Source organism: Serinus canaria, chromosome 12 (assembly GCF_022539315.1).
Source record: "Serinus canaria isolate serCan28SL12 chromosome 12, serCan2020, whole genome shotgun sequence".
Classification (NCBI taxonomy): domain Eukaryota; kingdom Metazoa; phylum Chordata; class Aves; order Passeriformes; family Fringillidae; genus Serinus; species Serinus canaria.
In genome coordinates, this window is record NC_066326.1 from 19,951,082 (window position 1) to 19,970,606 (window position 19,525).

The following is a 19,525-nucleotide window of genomic DNA, read 5'->3' on the forward strand; positions in this document are numbered from 1 at the left end:
ATCTTCTGTGCTGTTTGTATCTGAGCAGGAGCAGCCAGGCTGCTCAGTTCTTTTGACAGTGGGTTTGGGGCTCCCTGTTTAATACTCACATTGCAGTTCCTCAGGGAGTGTTGAAAGGGAGCAGGATACTGAGCTTGCCAGGCCACAAGATTCTGGGAATGGCACATCCCCAGCTCCTCAGCAGCTGGGGCTCAGGAGCCCCAAAATCTCCCTACCCATTTCCTGCCTCGGTGGCTGCCAGTGCTTTGGGAACCCATATTTAGTTGCTTATGGCTTAAAACATACTTTTCCTGCTTACAGAGCTCAGCAGCTTTGCCAGTTGAGGAGTTTGTTTCCCACTCCCGTGTTTTAGGTACCTTTTCAAGGGGTCTCATTGTTATTTTCTTGGAGCAGTGCCTCAGCCCTGCTGGTGATGAGCCCCTGGCTCCCCATCCCCGTTCTGTGCTGCTCAGCCTGGCTCTGGCTGTTCCTGTGGAGCTTCCCCACGCTCTCCCCAGGCTGTGATCTGTGCTTTGGGCTGTGCTGCTCTCAGTTACACACCCAGAGGTGTTCCTGAGCACTGGCAGGGCAGAACAAGCAGCTGCTGATCACACACTGAGGTTCGGGAATGCTGTTTGTCCTAAAAACAGAGGCCAGACAAAATTAAGAGACTAAAAAGCTGTTATATTTATTGAAGGGCCTTCATGTACATTTAGGGCAGAAAAAACCCCCCTAAGGGCTGCACCCAAAATGTGCAGTTACAGGTTTTTAGCCTTTTGTACGTTTGGTCCGTTTGCATGTTGGAGGTTAATCTTCCAATTACAGCTTCAGGTAATGCAGTAATTTACCCCAAGTTTGCTCCCCCCAAACTCACTTTTGTTTACATCTCTTGGGGCCTGAGACAGGGAGGTGTCCTTGTGCCAGGCCTGGAGAGGAATTGTCATGTCTGACCAAAATGGGAGAGCTGTAGCTGACACTAAAGAATTGCAGGATTGCAAATGTATGAAAAATATAAAAGCAAAAATCCTAAGGTGTCAGTCCAATCCTTGGCAATGCCCCCAGGTATTTATGTTTCTCCCTGCTGTTCCCTGGCCACTGAAGGTGCCTCTCCCCTCTGTCCCCAGGAGGTGTGAGCGCATCAGCTGCTTCAACTACCTGGAGTGCCAGAACACGCCGGTGCGCATCACCTACTACCAGCTCAACTTCCAGACCAACATCGTGGTGCCAGCGCACATCTTCCGCATCGGGCCCTCGCCCGCCTACGCCGGGGACAGCATCGCGCTCACCATCACCAGCGGCAACGAGGAGGGCTTCTTCAGCACCCGCCGCCTCAACGCCTACACCGGCATCGTCTACCTGCAGCGCCAGGTCAAGGAGCCCAAAGACTTCCTGCTGGATGTGGAAATGAAACTCTGGCGGCAGGGAACCTACACCACTTTTCTTGCCAAAATCTACATTTTCATCACTGCTCATGCCTACTGAAGCCTTCGCTGACGTTGGATTTTATTGGTGCTATGCTCTTTAACTGTTCTACCAAAGCTTAATACTGTTGAACTGGCATTTCATGTATCTAGCCTTTATATTATTTTTCTTTCGTTGCTTTAAACTTTCTTATTGGTTGTGTAAATTAAGTTAATTTTTATCTTTTTATGGTCTGTTTTCTTATGCAGTTCTGTACATCATCATCTGCCAGCAAACAAAGGAAGGTTAGAAAGGCAGTACAGGCCTTCTGATAAATGCTGGAACTTTTTCTTAGCAATTATTTTTAGGTGTAGTCACTTCTGCAGAGTATTGCACTAGAGAGGGAAGGTGTTCATGTGGCAGTACTGGGAAAAAAAAACATGGAATGATTTCTCTTTCTGACACAAAGTTCTGCTTCGGCCGGGCCAGTGGCCTCACTGGGGTGTCTCTGCTGAGGTGCTGAGTCCAAGGCCATCTGTGGACACTGATGGGGACCCCACCTCCTGCTCCCAGGTTATCTTCCTCCTTCCAACTTTCATAATATGTTGCCTTAAAATATATATAAATAAAAGGAAACTCCACCAGTGAAAAAGCCTATAGATGAGTCTTGCTTTAGTAGGAATGCTCATGTGCTGAATATTTGCAAGACCAAGGCCTTACCAGAATGTTACACTTTAAGGTACAAGCTCACATTGCCATTTTTAGTAGTTGTCTTTGAAAGTGTTGGGGGTTCCTCTGTTCCTCACTCTATAATATGTAACTGCAGATTTGAAGCTTTGTAATTCTTAAAGGAATGCCCAAATCGAAATAATGAAATAATAATTACTGCTCCTTGTTTTAAGGCTTGGGCATGTCCCTGGGCAGTAACTTTAAATAGACAAAAAAGGGATTTGCTTCTCTGCTTCAGGAAAATGCCTCCACTGCTGTTGCCGAGTGAAAAATGCCAGTGAAATTGGTGGGTTGTATTTTGCCATTTCGAAAAGAGCACCACCAAAGTTTTGAGCTCGGTTTCCTCTGGTTCTTCAGGGAACTGGATGAAGTCCAAAGTTAGAGGCCAGATCTGGCAAAGCATAATATAATTGAAGTATTTATTAGAACTTAGAAATGAGTATCAGAACTTCTTTTTGGCTGGGTTTTTTTTCCTTCCCCAAAAAGCTCCAGTGTTGCAATTTTCTGAGCTTCCTTTGTTTCAGTTGTAATTATTCTGCAAAATGTTTTGAAGGAAAAACATAGCTACAAAACATGGATGTTTATTTCTCTGCAGTTTAATAATCCTGGAATCCCAGGTTGGAAGGGACCTCAAGGATCCAACCTTTCTTGACAAAACAATAACCTGTTCTTTTCTACAGTTGATCTTTTTTTGATCGATGTGTACACAAAAAGAACTGGAGAAATTAAATCTAACACATTTTTATGCCATATTCAACAATTGTATTATGTTGTAAAAATTGCATCTAAAAGTCTTGTAAGCATCATCTCTGTGGTGAGAGGTATTCACTATACCCCCAGGCCAGTCTCTACCACTTCAAGTCACTCCTTTAACTTGGACATCCTTAAAGAAAGGGCAAATCTTTCTGTATCTGAGATCATAAAATCCCATTAGCAGGGAAAATTTATTTACATTCCCCAGCTGTAAAACAAGGCCTATCTGTGAGCTTGCATACATCAAACTTCTCTTTTTTTTTTTTTTCTATAAAAACCATTTAGTAAAAGATCTTCCATCCATCTTTTGTTTTCCATAGTTAACAGTTTTGTAAGCATGTAACTGGGAAGTGCCAGCTGAGAAACACAGGCTTGTGCAATTTGTCATTCCAGTTAATTCCTATCTTACAGCTCCAGGCCTTCCAGATCCATCCTGCACACGTTCATTTCTCCAAGTGACACATTTCTCCAAGCCCCACTGGGGCACGTCAGGAGTCACCAAAACCCAGAGTTTTCCATCAGCATTAGGATTTGATTGAGCACAAATGATACCCAGGCCTTGACTGTGCTTCTTGTCAGAGAACAAATGGACAAGTCATTTGTTACTGGGAGACCTTTTGCTGACTAAAACCAGCCACAGTCAATCATATTAAGGATCTGGCAGTTCTTAGCACCAGCTCTTCATTTTCTAGACAGGTAATTGATGAAGAAAGTTTTAGGGAAGGCTTTGCATACTATTAGAAGGAAAATGCTCCGCTAGGAAGAAGGCTGTCTTCATCTGTAGTTGGGAAAGGTTGGAAAGGGTTGCTCAGTGCAGCTGCTCAAAACAAAGGATTTCAGGAGGTAACTTCATATTCTTCTGCTTCCAGATTAACCAGAGGAGGGTTTTACCTTTCTCCAAGGCAAAGAGTTCTCCCTGTCCAAGTTTAAGGGGGAGCAGGAGCAGTCAGCACTGCACCCTTAGATCTGCCTTGGGGCAGTGCCTGTGGCTGAACCTGAGCAGCCTCAGCCCCACCCACAGGGGCCTTGAACTGGAATTTTGGTCTCCTTCAACTGGTCCAGCTCCCAGATGCCCAGTCCCCATCTCAGGAATGCTCTTTCCACTTTATTTGACTGGGTAACCTGTTTGTGTGTCTTTGTGCGCAGGAGGTCTCAGTGAAAAGAGTTCAGACCTGGGCTGTATTTCTTTTTCTTTTCTTTTGAGTAAGTTTCATTTATTCCCTTTGCTCCTTTGTGGCCCCCCCTCACCCTTGCCTGGTTGAGGTGAATTTAGAGCAGCTACACAAGAGCTGTGCAAGCTGATAAACTCATGAGGAAGACAACAGCTGCAAACCTCATAAAGAATTACAGCTGACTTGGGGCATCTGTTCTATATGTGTGAAAACTCAGATTATTGGTGTGTTCCCCAGGATGGAAATGGCCTTGCTGTGACCTGCCTGAGCAAGGCCTGCTTTGCTCTGCTCAGCTTTACTTGCTCCTGCCTCGATAAAATCTGACCTCTCTGCACTCTGCTGTTGTATTCCTTGGGAGATCCAGCAATCCCAGAGACTGAGCAAGATCAAATAAGCCATTGGAAAGGAAAAAAAATGTTTCTCTGTGTGTTTGCTGGAAATTTGAGTGGGTCTATTCCAGAAAGAAGCATCAGGTTTTATTTGGACTGGAATGCACATAACAGAGTTGAAATAGCAGGACACGGGTGAGAGGGATGTTTTTACTTTACATTTTAAATGGTTCCTTTTCTGGAGCAGGGAGGAAGTGGTTTACAATCTCTTTGTATGTAAATACATGTCTGTGGGTCACTGCAGGTCCTGGCAGCCTGTGACAGCTTTCCTGTGTGAGCCCTGGTGCAGGGAAAGGCATTGGATGGCTCAGCCTGGGCCTCGCTCCTTCTCCTCACCCTGGGGGACCAGAGCAGGGGAGGGAGCCTTTAATGGGCCCAAATTTTTACATTTCTTCCAAGATATCCCAAACAGTCTTTCATTCTCTGTTATTTCTCTGTACCAGCTATTCAGTCAGTTATATCGATTATATCAGATTCAGAACAGAAATAAATTTCAGACAGTTTTTATAGTAAAAAGCTGTAAAAAGGACCATTCTGCAATACCTCCTCAACTTCAGAGCATGAGAACCTCTTGTGCAAAGGTCCCAGTGCCTCTGTCAGCTGAGGGCATCTTGGAGAGTGAGGGCAGGGCTGAGCCCTCTCCACCCCTGTTCCCTTGGGCAGCCCCTGGCACACAGACACCTTTGGCAGACCCTGGCCATGTGGGGCACACACATATTGTCCTGTGTTCCTCTGTGTCCTTCTGCCGACCTGCCTCAGACCTAGGGAGATGGTTTTCCCATTCATTTGCCTTTTTTTGCCTTTGTCTTTCTGTTGCTCCCACCCATGCTAGGGGGAAGAGAAAGTTCCCGCTGTGGAGAATTAGGATTGTGGAATAAAAATAGATTTTGAGGTCAAATAAAAAGTGTCTTCACACTTCCAGTGTTCTCTGCATTTCAGAGACATTCATTTTGAAGTCTTGGTTCAGGGCAAATTTGGGAGAGAAACCTAGGACACTACTGAAAAGCAGGATTTAATTAGATCTGGTTTCAGTGATGTGAAGCTGAAGTCACAAAATCGAGCCTTTTGTCTTCTAAAGCACAGTTCTTTCTCTTGCACATTCTCTTCCCATAAGCTGAGGCTCCTGTTATTTTGGGGTCAAAAATGACAACATCTGCAGTGAATTTTCCCTTTTTAGCAGGGGCTGGAGAGAAAGAGGATGCCACTGTGGTGCCTGCCCTACACACTGTGACCGGAGGGGTGGGACCAGAGCCTTTGTACATCAGTGAGTTCTTGTGTGGCAGCCAAGGATTGTGTTCAGTGCATAAATGCACAGCAGGATGTTTGGAACATGGGATGGTGCAGTGGTGATGGGGTGGAGGGGCTGAACTGGTGGTGCCAGGGCTAGGCTGCAGCAGAAAGGTCTCTGATCTCACTGCCCCATGGGACATAAACCCCGGGCTCAGTCTGGGTGAAGAATTGGTCTCAGGTGAGATGCCTTGTACTTACAGGTGACCCAGGGTCCGGTTAGCGAGCCCAGAATGTGTGAGAAGCGAAATTAAATTAGTTCTGTGCAGGGTTCATGAGATTTGGTTCATTGCTAATAGTCTGTAACTCAAGCACTCAACCTCCTGAGGAAATGCCGAGTTTCTGAAGAGAAACACTCATCATGGAAAGGGCCATCTGAAGGAGTCAGAGCTCTTCCCAACAGAACAAGTATGGAATGCTTCCTTTCTGGGAAAGGGTGGAAGGGGAAGATGTAAAATCTAATTTTATTCAGGAATAAAAGTCCAGTGTGCAGAACACTAAACTCTCCTCTGTGCCACCATTACTAGAAAGGAGTTATGAAACATGTTAGCAACACCAGTTGATCCAATGTATGGAAAATGCATCCAAAAAGGAGACATGAATGCCCTGAGGGAATGGGAGGGAGGAGATGCCGTTCCCTCTGTCAATGAGGGCCCCTGAAAGCAGCACAGACTCCACTGGGCTCTGCTCCAGGGAGGGATTTTGGCTGACTCTGATTGCAGAGTTACTGGCTGCAGCCAGATGCACCAGAGTAGGGGATAGATCCTCCCCAGCACTGATTGCCAGGAGGAAAATGTATGAAAATGTATGTGGAATACTTTCAGTATGGGAAAAAAGCTGATAATCTTTGATGAAGGACACTTGAGGTGGAGCACTGCCATTGCTGGAGTCTGAGTAAACCATGGAACATGGAGGCTGAACAAATCCCCCTGGTGTTGGTTCCCTTCTCCCAAGGATTTCCCACAGCAGACATCAGAGGTGGTGCTGGTGGCTGAGGGCTGAGGCTGAGTTTGTTCTCAGGTGCAGCAAACCTGCAGCTGTGCTGGGCTGTGCTGGGTGCCACCAGCACCTCCTGCTAACTGCAGGAGCTCTACAAACCAAGAAACAAAACAACAAAAACTCCAACCTCAATCACCTTGAAAATAATGCTTGCTGAGGAAAAGACATAATATTCTCAAGAAAGAGTTTTCCACAGGTTTCAAGCAGCTGTTGATGCAGAGAGCTCCATTGAAGTGGATGGGCTGGGTGAAGGCATAGCTTTAATCATAACTTAATTTTCCCCTGGGGACAGGAACAGACACACAAATGACATGTGCTGCTATCGTTGTCTGAATCACATCTGGAAGATGCTGACATAAATAATGATGAAGGCCATTTAAAAATGTGATTACTCCATGTAAGTACCTGAATTTTCTTTCAAAAACATATGTTTGCACTAGTAAATGAAGTGCTCAGAGGAGGGTGAAGGCCAGGCCTCCAGTGTGGGAGGACACCAAAGCCAAGAGACAGAGTTAGAGCTTCCACAATGCAATGTGAGGCTCCCCAGCCTTCAGTCAGCCTCGACCCCTGTGTGGAGGGGGTGTTCGAGCAGTTTGGGTCCTGGTGGTTGGACTTTAGGTTTTCCTTTTGTTTTTACTGGTTTGGGTGGAAAGGGAGGCCTGTGGGTGTTCACAGCTCTGCCATGGGTGTGTTGAGCATATCATCTGCACCTCACCTGGGGAGTCCAAGTCCCTTGGCAGGTGGTGCACAGTTGGTTTTCCACATGAAGTGTGACCTTCTCAGGACTCTAAAAGCTCTCACCATCCTCACTTCCCAGCCTCCTCATCCTTGGAAATCCAGGAGTTCACAGTTTATTTGGTAACTTTGGTACCTTTAACCCCCAACAATCTTCACCTCTTTTTCTCAGGAATTCCACTTGCAGCTTGTCCTTTCTGCAACTGCCTCCTGTGGGTTCTCTTGCTTTTACTCCACTGCCAGGAGATCTTTGTTTCATCATTTCCCTCCCCTTTAAAAGGGCACAGGTCAGAAAGAGAAACATCCACCCTTTATTCTTGATGCCTGAGAGCCTGCAGCAGCGTGAGGAGCTCACTGCCCTGCTGAGCCTCTGAGTGCCAGGCCAGATCCTGAGCAATGATGTTATTCTAAACTACACCATGGCTCTAAACTGCAGTGTTGCATGTTTGGAAGGCAGCTGTTCTGTACCTTTGGGATTCCAGGGTGTGTTGGTGAATGAGTGCCCTGGGAAATCATTAATACAGGATGATTTGTATTTCCACAAATTCCACTCTTTGTTTTTATTTTTTTAAGACATTATGTTTTGTTCTTTCTTTGAGATTTTTTAATAGAAATGTAGAGTTTAATGTTAAATATTTGCTCCCATGTGTTTATTTTTGAGACGGTATTGGGATTTTCAGTTTATGTCTTTCAGCCCCATCTCCCCACCAAGGAACAGCGTGAGGCAGGGTGGGGGCACTGCTCTGGTGGTGTCTGGCCCAGCCCACACTGGTGCTGAAGTGGTTCAGTCAGTTTTGGGCCCATTGTTATTGCAGAGCTGCTTGGGTTTGTGCTGGCGTGTTTGGTGGTGCTATAGCTGACTGGTACAGTGGCAGTGGAGATGTTCATGGAAATACACAAAAACCAGAGAAATGGCAGAGGGATTTGTTCTCTCTCATGTGCTGGCACTGGCAGACTTTGAGGAGCAGGCTTCAAGAGCAGTTGTTACCTGCACACACTATTTCCCAAACCTGTCAGTGATGTATTTATCCCTCCCCCCATGACAATAACACAGTTATTTTGTAGGTTGTTGTACTCTCCTGTCCAGGCAGGACAAGCCATTTTCAAATGCACATCCCAGTGTTTCATCACCTCTGCTGTACATTGCAGCTATATCTGCACAATCAATGCAGAGATTTGCAGGCTCGTTTTCTTCCAATGCTGATCTAATTAGTTAATAAAAAAAATAGTCTCTCCTCTACCTCCTCCTACTTGTTTCCCCCTCATTTCTCATCTTAGCCACTGAAGAAATATTTCCTCTGTTCTCACGAAAGGAATGCATTTACACTTGCCACAGCAGTTCAAAGACACCAAGAATATGTTTTCCTTATGCTGGTAATTGCTTTTCTTGGTCATTAGTTGATCAAAGTGGAGGAAATAGAGCAGGGGCAGTCAGACTAAATAATAGATTTGGAGTAGAACTGGGACTGGAGCTTTCTTGGGGTTTTTCTTTTGTTTTCAAAGTGCTGAGTTATTCAGTCTGTGCACAGGGGTGCCTCGCTGGTACATGGGGAGTAACTGTGGAGTTACTGGGCTGGTTCCTCCATGGTGTAAATCAGGCACCAGTTGCTCCACGTTGTTCCTCAGACTCTGAAGGAGCTCATAGTTTGTTTGTCTCACAAACAAACTGAGCAAACTGAGGAAAGCCTTTTTTTTCACCTGTCCAGCAAAATATGTAGGTGGTGGGGAAAAAAAGGGAAAACTGGGGATTTGGTGTTTGAGTTTTTTGCTTGATATTTTGTTTGGAATTTTTTTAGAAAGCTAAAAGTTAAGATTGCTCTTCCATGCTTTTTGGCACTGTTCTTGTTTGGAAAGCTTGTGCGGAATGTGAAACTGAAACTTTGCATTAGCATAAACATTTTAAGGTCTTTCATCAAGTCTGTTGCACTTACTGTCAATGTATTTCATCATTGTAGCTCTTTAATGAGATTTGGCTGGTGCTGAAGAGACAGACAGTCAGAAGTTCATTTTTGCTTCATTTGGGTTTTTTGTGGGTGTTTTTTCCCCCTGCCTGCGTCCAGCCCCATGAGCTTTGGTGGATTTGCTTGGAGACAAACCAGTTTCTAGATTTCTCCTTATTTGGAACAAGTGCCCTTATCACTGCTGCCAAGAATATCCTGGGCTGAGTGGCAAAGGGCCAGGAGCTCCCGCAATTGCTCGGAGGGCTGGAATTCCTGGGAAAACTGGGGCTGGCATGATCACTGGGCCAGGAGGGAAGGTGTTGGATAGGCTGTATGTCGTCTCATAAACACCATCTTCACAGAAACACTGGTGTCTTTGGTAATCCTCCCTTTATAACTGGATGCTGAGGTCAAAGATCACTTATTTTAAACAAAACTTTTTTGCTGGTTTTTTTTTTGGTTTTTGCTGTAAAAGTTTCCTTGCTTACTCAGTGGCATTTAATCATCTCAAGATCCATAATACATGTAAATACTCTGAGAAATATGGAAGGTGGGTGCTCTAATTTGCTTTTTATTCCTCAGAATATTTTTATGGAATATACTCAATAAGGATTTTTATGAGCTTCCTGGGGAAATTGCTACTATTCTGCATTCTTTTAATGAAGGACAATCTTGGAAACAACAAACAACTCCCTGACTTGGAACAAAAGTAGAAAAGTGCCTGAAATTGTTAGTATGTGCTTAGTGGAAGAGAAGGTGGCATTTAGTAGTCTTAATGATTCAAGATAGCTCAGTGTTTTACTTTGAGTATGGAGGAAGTTTGTTTTGAAGACCTGACTCAATTTCAGTTGGGTTCAGTATGTCTGTGACCTGCTTTTGCATGTATGAACATTATTCCCAATGGATATCCTGGGAAAGCACAGGGCAAAGTCACATCTGATGTTACTTCTGACATCAACAAACTCATAAGAGGGATGAAAGCAATGGAGTATTTCTACTTCAAAAAGGGGAAAAGCAGAAATACCTGGGAACAGGCTAGGTGATCTTGGATTTCCTTGGTGTGTGGAAGGATGGCAGGGGTAGAAAAATTACTCCCTGGGATTGTTCACCTGATCATTGTTACTTTGCCAGAGAGGACCACCATAAATGTAGGAACCACACACAAAGGGAAACAAAGTGGGGGGAAGGGGAAAATGGAGGGGAGGGTCACTGATGGAAAAATTAAGACTTTCTTTTAAATGCAATTGGTGAAAGCAATAACTGAATGAGCTGCAGTGATCCCAGCCTTGCTGTCAGCTAATGCTGGCAGGCATAATAAATGTTTAAAACCAGCTTAACAGTGCAAAACTTGAAGGACTCTGCATCAATAAACAGAACAGTTCATAATGTACTTTTAATTAGTATCCATCAGGGAAGTAGCACACTTCCAGGCATTTCCACGCCCTCTGCCCTGCCCACATTTCCAGACACAGTGAGGAGGAATGCACACCCACAGCAGGGCTGAGCCATCCTCCAGGCACGCGGAGCCCACGCGGGACACCGTGGAGACGTGGCCTCAGAGGCCTCCCCAGGAAGGGCGGAAAAGCTTCATTTTAGGAGCTCCCTGCCCAGAATCACATCCCACAGTCTGTAAGTGTTGTGGACCAGGGGATGCAGCTCAGGTCTGGGCTCTTGGTGAGACAAGTCCTGGGCTCAGGTGCAGTCCTGGCAGTGTGTCATGAGAGCAGCCCAAAGACGGAGCCAAGCGGAACTCACCCCGGCTGGAGGCTGGCAGGAACAGAAGGGAGGGATATTTTTGAGTTTCGGGGTGCAGGGCTCTGACGGGGGAGCAGGCAGGCTCCGGTGCTGAGGAACAGGCTGACAGAATGCTGAGGGAAGGAAGGAGCCAGCAGAGTGGGTGGATCGTGCTGGTGCCGCGAGCGTGGCTGGCACACGGCTGTGAGCGCACAGGGACAAGGAGACAAAGGCTGGGCTGCCCCACCTGTGCCTGGCAGGAGGCTCGGGGTCTCCCCTGGGAGTGCAGGTGTTTGGTGGGACCTGTCCCCTGTGTTTGGTGGTGGCTGTGCTGGCACAGAGGCCATCCCAGAACTGGAAACTGATCCCTCTTCCTCCTTCCCATGTATGCTGAGGTCTCCAGGCACCACCTGAGCAGTGTGTAAATAAATTTCTGGGGATGTAAATTGTACCTGTGCTCACTGTAGGGCCACCTCGCCCTGGCAGAAAGCTGCAAAATGGTTTCGGTATAAAAGGTGCCTTGTTGCCTGTCACAATGGGGGGAGACGGAGAGATGGCACAGCACTTGGGTGTTTGTGCAGCAGAGACTTGATTGGTTTGCACAGTTCTTACACACCCTATTCAAAATGCTCCACATTCGAGCCTGCCTGGCTATGACTGGTTACCACCTGGCTCACTGACCAACAGCCGCCTGCTTGCGTTCTTGTCAGGGGGTGGCTCTCCATAGCCAAACCCCTCCTCCTTTTATGGCACACACAGTCCAGCTGTATGCTCTCACAGCTCCCTCTTTTCTGTTTTAAAATATAAAAGCCTTGTTTATTATCTGTCTGCAGGGCCCCTTTGCAGAAAGGACAACAAACATGGTACAAGGAGAATTAAATTCTTCACTAAACTGACAAACCTAATCTATCTATTGGTGTGTCCCATCAATTTTTTACTATCATGTCCAGGAGCTATCAAAGGTACAATGTTGCTGGCTGGCATGCTGCAGCTAATTACTTAAAGCTTACAACTTACAACTTGAATATTGCAAACAAACAAACCAACTTAAAAACTATCAGAAGTAACTTTTAAAACTGTCAGAGGGAGCATTTCCTTTTGCTGATAATGTCCTTAAAGTGTCTGACTCTTGAGGTCCAGGTGAAGTCACAGGAGAGTTGTCACACCAAGGTCTGGGATTTCCATCCAGCTGGTGCAGAGGGTTGTTACCATCGAATACCAGCGTCTGTGGAAATACACCCACACCCTGCCCCGAGTGACAAGATCCCGTACCAGTACCTTTGGTTTAGGTAACTAGAGGACTGTAATGACAAAAAATTATTTAAGATGATGGGGTTTATTTAAATGAGTAGACTCTCAATTTCTCTCAGTTGTCTTACTTCTTTTTTGGCACTGCCTTCTTTGCTTTGGCCACTTTGGGCTTGGCTGCCTTAGGCTTGGCTGCTGCGGGCTTCACTGCCTTCTCCTTAGCTGGGCTCTTTGTGGCCTCCTTGGCGTGGCCTGCCTGTGTGGCTCTCTTGGGACTCTTGGCCACTTTCTTGGCTGCTGTGGGCTTCACTGCTTTTGTCTTAGCTGGGCTCTTCACTGCCTCCTCCTCCTGTGTGGCTCTCTTGGGACTCTTGGCCGCTTTCTTGGCTGCAGTGGCTGCCGGCTTCTTCGCCTTCTTGGAGCTCTTCTTCACCACCACCACTTTCTTAGGCTTCTCGGCAGGGCTGGCAGGCTGCTTGGCCACTGGCTTCCTGGGCTTGGCAGCTGTCTTTTCCTTTGTTGCCTTTTCTTTTGTCTCACCTGGCTTCTTGTTCAGCTTGAAAGAGCCAGAGGCCCTGATGTCCTTGGTCTGCACCAGGGTGCCATTGCTGACAAGGCTCTTGGGCCCCAGCTTGTTGCGGCTCTGGTTCCTCTCCACATCATAGTCCCTGGATGCCAGCGCCTTCTTGAACATGGCAAGGGAGAGCCCCTTGCGCTCCTTGGGGGTGGACTCGGCCCTGGTGATCGGCTGGGTGACGCTGGGCCCTGTGGGCTCATGGGCCTTGGAGCCGCTCGCCGCCTTCTTCGGCTTCCTGGTGGCGGCCCTGGTGCTGGGGGCAGCCACAGCAGTGTCCAGCATTGTGCTGGCCTCTGTCTGCCCCCCAGGGAAACCACTGCAGCTGCCTGCCTGCGCTCTCCGCAGGGACTGGCTCCTGTAGCCAAACCTTCCTCCCTTTATGATGCGTACAGTCCAGCTCTACACTGTCATAGCCAGCCAAAGGCTCCCAGCCCTCCCTTCTGCCCAAAGTAAAACCATGGCGGGAGCTCCCTGGGAGGGCTGTTCTGGCTTTGGCCTTGCCTGGGCCTGCTCTGTCCAAAGGACAGTGGGATAGGCACCTCTTTGGGAAAGGAGCAAGGTTTAATTCCATGTGCTGGTAGGGATGTGGTGTGACTGGGCAAATCAGCTAAACTCTACCTTTCTTCTGTCGCCCTGTTTTTTTAAGTTTTTCTAAGCCTTCTGATGTTGACATTCTTGTAACGAACTTTCTCACACACTTTATGTAAATAACTTGTTGTTTTGTATTCTTTTACGGAGCAGAGAAATTTGATGGACTCTTGGTATGTCCAGTGTCATTGGAGAGGTGGCACTGTCATCCTCCAATCCACTGTCACTTTTGGAAATCTATGAGTGTTGGAGTCAGAAATTAAACTTCCCTCTTGTTTACCTTGGAGAGCTGCGTGTCCGCATCATTTTATTTCGTGTCCTATAGCGACATTCTTCCCTCTCAAAAATGGGGATTATGCTGTCCCTTATCCACACTACATGAACACAAAAGCCTGATTAGTTTTTTGTACACTTCTAAAAAAATTAAATGCTACCTAAGCATCTACAATATGAGTTAGGGTATTTCCTGTTTGCTTTAGTTTTTCCTTATTTCTTTTTAGAAAGAACTCAAACTAATTTTGCTACACCCACCAACTTTTTTTTCTTAACTTTTTTCTTCCCAGAAAAAATTTTTCTTAAGGATTATAGACTAATTTTACTGTACACATATTGCACTGAAACAACTGGTAACTTTTTCTTGTGCCTACTCAGAGAGCTGGCTCCTATAAATAGTATTTCACATGGCGGGCATATAATACCCATGCTCTGTGGTCTCTGCCAACTGTTTGAGGTATGGAAATGAGGTTGATATTAATCTAAAAGACATATTTTATTTGGAAACCCTTCTCTGTCTTTTCCCACGTTGCTCTGGGAGAGGTGGGAAGCTTCATCTCTGGGAACAGATGGAAGGTGCAAAGCAGACATCTTCAAGAAGAGCTGACATTTTAAGCACTATCAAGTCTGCAGAGAGAGATAATATCGTTCCTGAGACATAATGATATACTTGGAAGAGCAGACAAGCTTTACAGCATGCAAGCTGGAAAAGCTTTTTGAGCCTGAATACTTATTTCTTTTTATCATTCTATCTCTATGTGCAATAAAGATGCTATCTCCTCCCTCAAATCTTGTCTTGCTTGTATCCCAAGACTTTCATGTCCAAAATTACATCAGATTTGACTTTCCAACTTGCTTTCCCATCCTTGATATTGATGTCTGCATCTTCCCACCTTCGAGGCAATGCTGCATGTCCTGGCTGTGTGACACAGGATAAAGAGAACAAGGGTTTATTTTTTATTTGCTGTCCTCATTGCTTTTACTGATTAATGTTTATTTATCCAGCAAGTCAGAATAAGCAGTCATTTGCACTGGATCCTAATTTCAATTATGGACATCTTAAGTACTTGAGTAATAATGTCATTGTTTGTTATTAGGTTTTAAGTAACAGACATGAGTAAATAATAAGACAATATAAATACAAATCCACTTAATTATCTGAGCCTTAAATGCCAGGCAATAATACCTAATCTAAAAAAATAAACCCATGTGAATTATTAACATCAGAGAGACTTCAGAAAGAATCTGTCTCTCATTAAATTTAAGTGGGTCAAGTCCTGCAGCTCCTCAGTGCAGGGGAGAGGTTTGTTCAAGGATTTCAGTGGACTACCCCATGATAAATGATGACAGAGGGGGGGATAAATGTGTGGCTCATTAGGACAGGCAGAAATGGGCTGGTAAATGACGGGTACAGATCTAATGATTAATTTGCAGAAGCACTGGGAAATATTCAAGCCCTAACTTAAGCTGTACATTGGGATGATACTAAGTGACTTTCTGCAAAACTTGAGTCTCAGGGAGTTGAATCTTATATTATTTGTCTTCTATATAAGCAGAAGTAATAGTAATAAGGAAGAAAAATTTATATCCTAACAGACTGATTGAAATTACAACCTTATGGATTTTCTTCATCAAAACCGGCAGGAAGAATTTAGTGCTGGCTGGGTGTTTTCCGTTGACTTCTGAAGAGCTCGTCTTTGAGTGAAGCATTAATAGTGAGTAAAGTGGAAAACTGACAAAAGCCTTCAGTGTTTCCAGGGTTTCAACACTTTGAGATGATTCTGTGGCACCTCTAGGCCCAGCCCATTGTGCTGTGCAGCTCAGATGAGCTTCCCTGAATCACCAGGACCCCAGGGCACCATCCCTGCTCCAGAGTTTCCTCCCTCCCTGTTTGAAATGGGAGGAATAGCAATCCATTAAAACATTGCCTGTGCTTCTGCAGCAGCACAGGGAAAGAAGAGCTCACTTGGGAAGCCACCACATTTCCTGCCTTGTGTGAGCTCTTGGAGGGTGGTGGTGCAGCAGTGTCTCTTCCAGGACAAAACTGGATTTGGTAACTGGGAAGGAACAAATGGCAGCCACAGCTGGGAGGGAGATGGGGCAGGATGAGAGGGAAGGAATGGGGCAGGGAAGGGATCAACCTGCCCAAGGAAAGGAGCCTTCAGGGCAAAGATGATAGTCAAGGTCAAGCTGTCAGAGAAAACTACAACCTGTTATATAAAACTGATGGCAGCTGTTCCAGGGCTTTGAGCATGCCAGTGCTCCTCAATTTATTTTACATTCCCCTGGGGCAGTGATATGTGTGCTCTCTACCCCTCAGATGTGTGAAGGGAAATTAATTCCTGCTCCCTGCAGTGGGAATCTGGAGGGCTCTGACTGAGGTAGAGGAGGGGAATGGGCCTCAAGACAGTTTTAGAGATAAGTTTGCTGTGAGGAGAGGGATGGGAGCTCTGCTGCGTGGGCTGAATGGGGGTCCCACCACACAGGGCTAAGAGGGAACTGTTTTGCAGTTGTCTTACTGCCTTGCTAAGATTCACATCCTTGGAGTCTTTCAGGAGAGGACTGCAAACCTCAGAGCGGTGTTGAAGCTGCAGCTTTTCTGTTTCATTCTGCATGAGTTTCAGAAGCAGCCTTCTACCTAAGTAAGTATTTTGGTATTGAATTAATTAGCAGTTCTCTTACCACAGCACTTTCACAGGAACTCCATCCCACACCTGCACCCCTTCACCTTTCCTGGCTGCAGCCCCAGCCAGTTTCCCAGCCAGCCTCGGGGGGTGCCAGCGCTGCTTGCCCTGAGCCCAGGTCCTGCCTGCTGTCATCCCCTGCCTTTGCAGAGCTGTCCCCACAATGACCTTGCTTAACGACCTCTCTGCAGAACCTGGAGCTCAGTCAGCTTCTGCAGAGCTGCTGGGGCTGCTCTGGCCCTGGGGTCAGGCTGGCTCTGCAGCAGGAGCTGGGGGGCGCTCACAGGGTGCTCCTGGCCTGTGCTGTGGGACAAGAAGGACATCACAGCATCCCTTCCCCACCTGGTTTTAGTGTTCCCTCTGGATCTGCAAATGTTTTGAGTTTTCCGAGTTGAAATAGAGGAGAAGCTGATGGCCACTGCCTCCAGTTATGAGTTAATGTAACTGATGTAGCCTGGCTGCCAAAAAGGTGTGAGGACTGCTGAGGTGAGCACCGTGCTGCCTGTGAAACAGGCTGGCAAAAACTGCAGCATGCCCAAAGGGAATCAAACACCTTCCCAACACGTTGGGCAGTGCAGGTCACCAGTTTTCCCTAGATCCACCAGGCTGAGCCCCTCTGCCCTGGAGCCAGGCTGGGGGTGCTCACCTAGAGAGGAGAAGGCTCCAGAGCTCAGAGCCTCTTGCAGGGCCTTAAGGGGCTCCAGGAGAGCTGGAGAGGGACTGGGGACAAGGGATGGAGGGACAGGACCCAGGGAATGGCCTCAACCTGAAGGAGAGTAGATTTAGATTAGATTTTAGGAAGAAATTTTTCCCTGTGGGAAGAACTACCCTGAGGGTGGGCAGGCCCTGGCACAGGGTGCCCAGAGCAGCTGTGGCTGCCCCTGAATCCCTGGCAGTGCCCAAGGCCAGGTTGGACACTTGGAGAAGTCTGGGACAATGGAAGGTGTCCCTGCCCATGGCAGGGGTGGAATGGGATGGGCTTTGAGGTCTTTCCAAGTAAACCATTCTGGGATTCTGTAATTTATTTAACTCTAGAGTTCTGGTAGCCTCTCATCCATATGTTCCCTTCATTCCTACAGTTCTGCCCTCTGGACTTTTGTCCCTTCCCTGTGCCCTTATCAGGGTAGGAGGCAGGAGCAGGCAGGGCTGTGAGGCTCAGCCTGCAGCCAAACCATCCTGCCCTTCTCAGATAACATTGTGCCCAGGGGAAACGACATCTAAGAGTTACAGAGAGACCAGAATGACAACAGCATCGTTAAAGCCTTTGTCATTCGTGATGAATCCTTGCCAGAAGTCTTCCTCAGCTTCAGAGGATGAAGATCTGTTTTTAAAGAGGAACATCAGCTGAGCTAAACCCAGATGAAATTCACAGCACTACACTGCATTCATCAGCACAAAGAGCCAGAAAGATGCTGTGTACCACACAGGGGAAAAAGTACAGCAGCATCAGACCTCACAGCTTCAGGGCTTCTTTTGGAGCTAAGCAAACTTCCAGCAATTCTCCAGGCAGGGATTTATTTCTGTTGTGCTCTCGCTTTCCAGACACAGCACAGCTACTCCTGGGGCTGGGCCGAGCACCCCTTTGGGAGCAGCAGGGTTACAGGGTGATCTCTCCTGTGGAACACTTGGTGCCCCCTTGAGAAGTGTGATCCAAACAAGAAAACAACTTGCTGGGAGTCTTCCAACCAAAGCGGTGTTCTAGAACTCATTTATTTGTGTGAGTGATCTAATGAAAGTCAAAGGAAATTCAGAATAATATTTCTTCCACCAGAGGGTCTTTTTTTAGCATCTTTGAGAACTGTGCAGTATGACAAGAGGTAGGAGAGAAAGGGAACATGCTGGACTGAGTAATGGCAATTGTGATGAACATATTTCAGCTACCTTAAATATACAACTCACTGTAAAAGAAATAAACAGCCAATCTGAGGAACTTTTTTTTTTTAACATCCTCCGGAGTGATTATTTTTGAAATATGTGCTTGTTGTGTTCCACTTCTATAAAACATGTACATAGGCAGGTTTCTGAGCATCACATCCTTCAACTCCAGCACAGGAGGTTGTGCTGAGGGAGTGTTTTTTGGTTTGGGAAGGGAGGAGTAGGGTGTGGGTTATTTTTAGAGTTTTGTTCCTTTTTTTCTGAACAGGGAAATGGAATGGTATTGAAGAAAATGAAATTTTTAAAAAAAAGGAAACTGGAATGGCATTGAAAGCAGGAGTACACCCTTTCCCTTCCACGGCAGGAGGGAAGCCAGCAGACCCCCTGTTACCCCAATACACTTACTCAAAGCACTGAGAGCTGTGTAAACTCTACATGGATGTGCTTATCCAAATTTCTTCATGGAGAGCATGGCCAAGCATGGGACCAGGCTGCCAGGGCAGCGGGAAGTCCCCACCCCTGGAAGTGTCCCTAATCACATGCGGATGTGGCACCTGGGGACACAGTTCAGTGGTGAACAGGGTGGTGGTGTTGGGCTGATGGCTGGATTTAATGATCCTAAATGTCCCTTCTGACCTTGATGATTCTGTGTTTGTCTGGAGGGTAATTCAGACAGGCTGTCCTATAAAATTATTAGGTACAAGTAGAAAGAGACTTTTATACTCTCTGTCTCTACTAATTTGAGCAGCCAGCTTGAATTCTTTTTGCTCTCCAATATTTTCCTCTGATTGCCTTCATATTCAAATTTAAATTAAAGCCAAAGATAAGAGGCCAGAAGTTCCCACCTTTAGCCTGTGGATGCTTTAGCCTGTACTAACATAGCTCTGGTATGCCATGCAGCAGAAGTGCTGCTGCCATGAAGGAGCTGCTGCTGGAAAGGCTGAATGGAGCTTTGCTGATACACGGGTCATAAAGCTGAGGAAGTCAGAGTTCTGAATTACACTTTAATTAAAGTATGTATCATACATATATTAAAATTCAAACACTTAACTAATATAAAGGTCAATGGAATGCAGAAGCTGCTCCCTTCCTACATTTTTAATTTCCACATTTTGGTTCACTCAGTCAAATGTGCACACAGAGCGATCAGGAAACTTAATCC

The 19,525-nt window shown here is 46.3% G+C and overlaps 2 protein-coding genes and 1 long non-coding RNA gene across 10 annotated transcripts in view; 2 read left to right on the forward strand and 1 right to left on the reverse strand.

Moving 5' to 3' along the window:
* Positions 1–2,037, forward strand: part of FBLN2 (fibulin 2) — a 90,882-nt gene extending 88,845 nt beyond the window's left edge. For all 7 annotated transcript variants that reach the window (XM_050979517.1, XM_050979519.1, XM_050979514.1 and 4 more), the window contains exon 17: positions 1,104–2,037. In XM_050979517.1, the coding sequence (XP_050835474.1) occupies positions 1,104–1,461 (358 nt within the window). In that variant the 3' untranslated portion in view covers positions 1,462–2,037. The remainder of the gene's footprint in view (positions 1–1,103) is intronic.
* Positions 2,038–4,039: 2,002 nt separating this feature from the next.
* Positions 4,040–13,916, reverse strand: LOC103817107 (histone H1-like). Its single transcript, XM_050979532.1, has one exon. It carries the CDS (start codon positions 13,223–13,225, stop codon positions 12,494–12,496), a length of 732 nt encoding a protein of 243 aa, XP_050835489.1. The 5' UTR covers positions 13,226–13,916; the 3' UTR covers positions 4,040–12,493.
* A 1,547-nt stretch (positions 13,917–15,463) lies between these two features.
* Positions 15,464–18,793, forward strand: LOC127060091 (uncharacterized). 2 transcript variants are annotated; one of them, XR_007778705.1, is made up of 3 exons: positions 15,464–15,519; positions 16,360–16,446; positions 17,568–18,793. It is a non-coding gene; the product is annotated as an uncharacterized LOC127060091 (long non-coding RNA). The 2 variants fall into 2 exon arrangements; XR_007778704.1 differs by lacking the exon at positions 15,464–15,519 and adding an exon at positions 15,719–15,857.
* The last annotated feature ends 732 nt before the right edge of the window (positions 18,794–19,525 follow it).

What these genes read in the sequence shown, in the direction of transcription:
- LOC103817107 (XM_050979532.1), bottom strand. Translation starts at nt 13,225, where the DNA reads ATGCTGGACACTGCTGTGGCTGCCCCCAGCACCAGGGCCGCCACCAGG.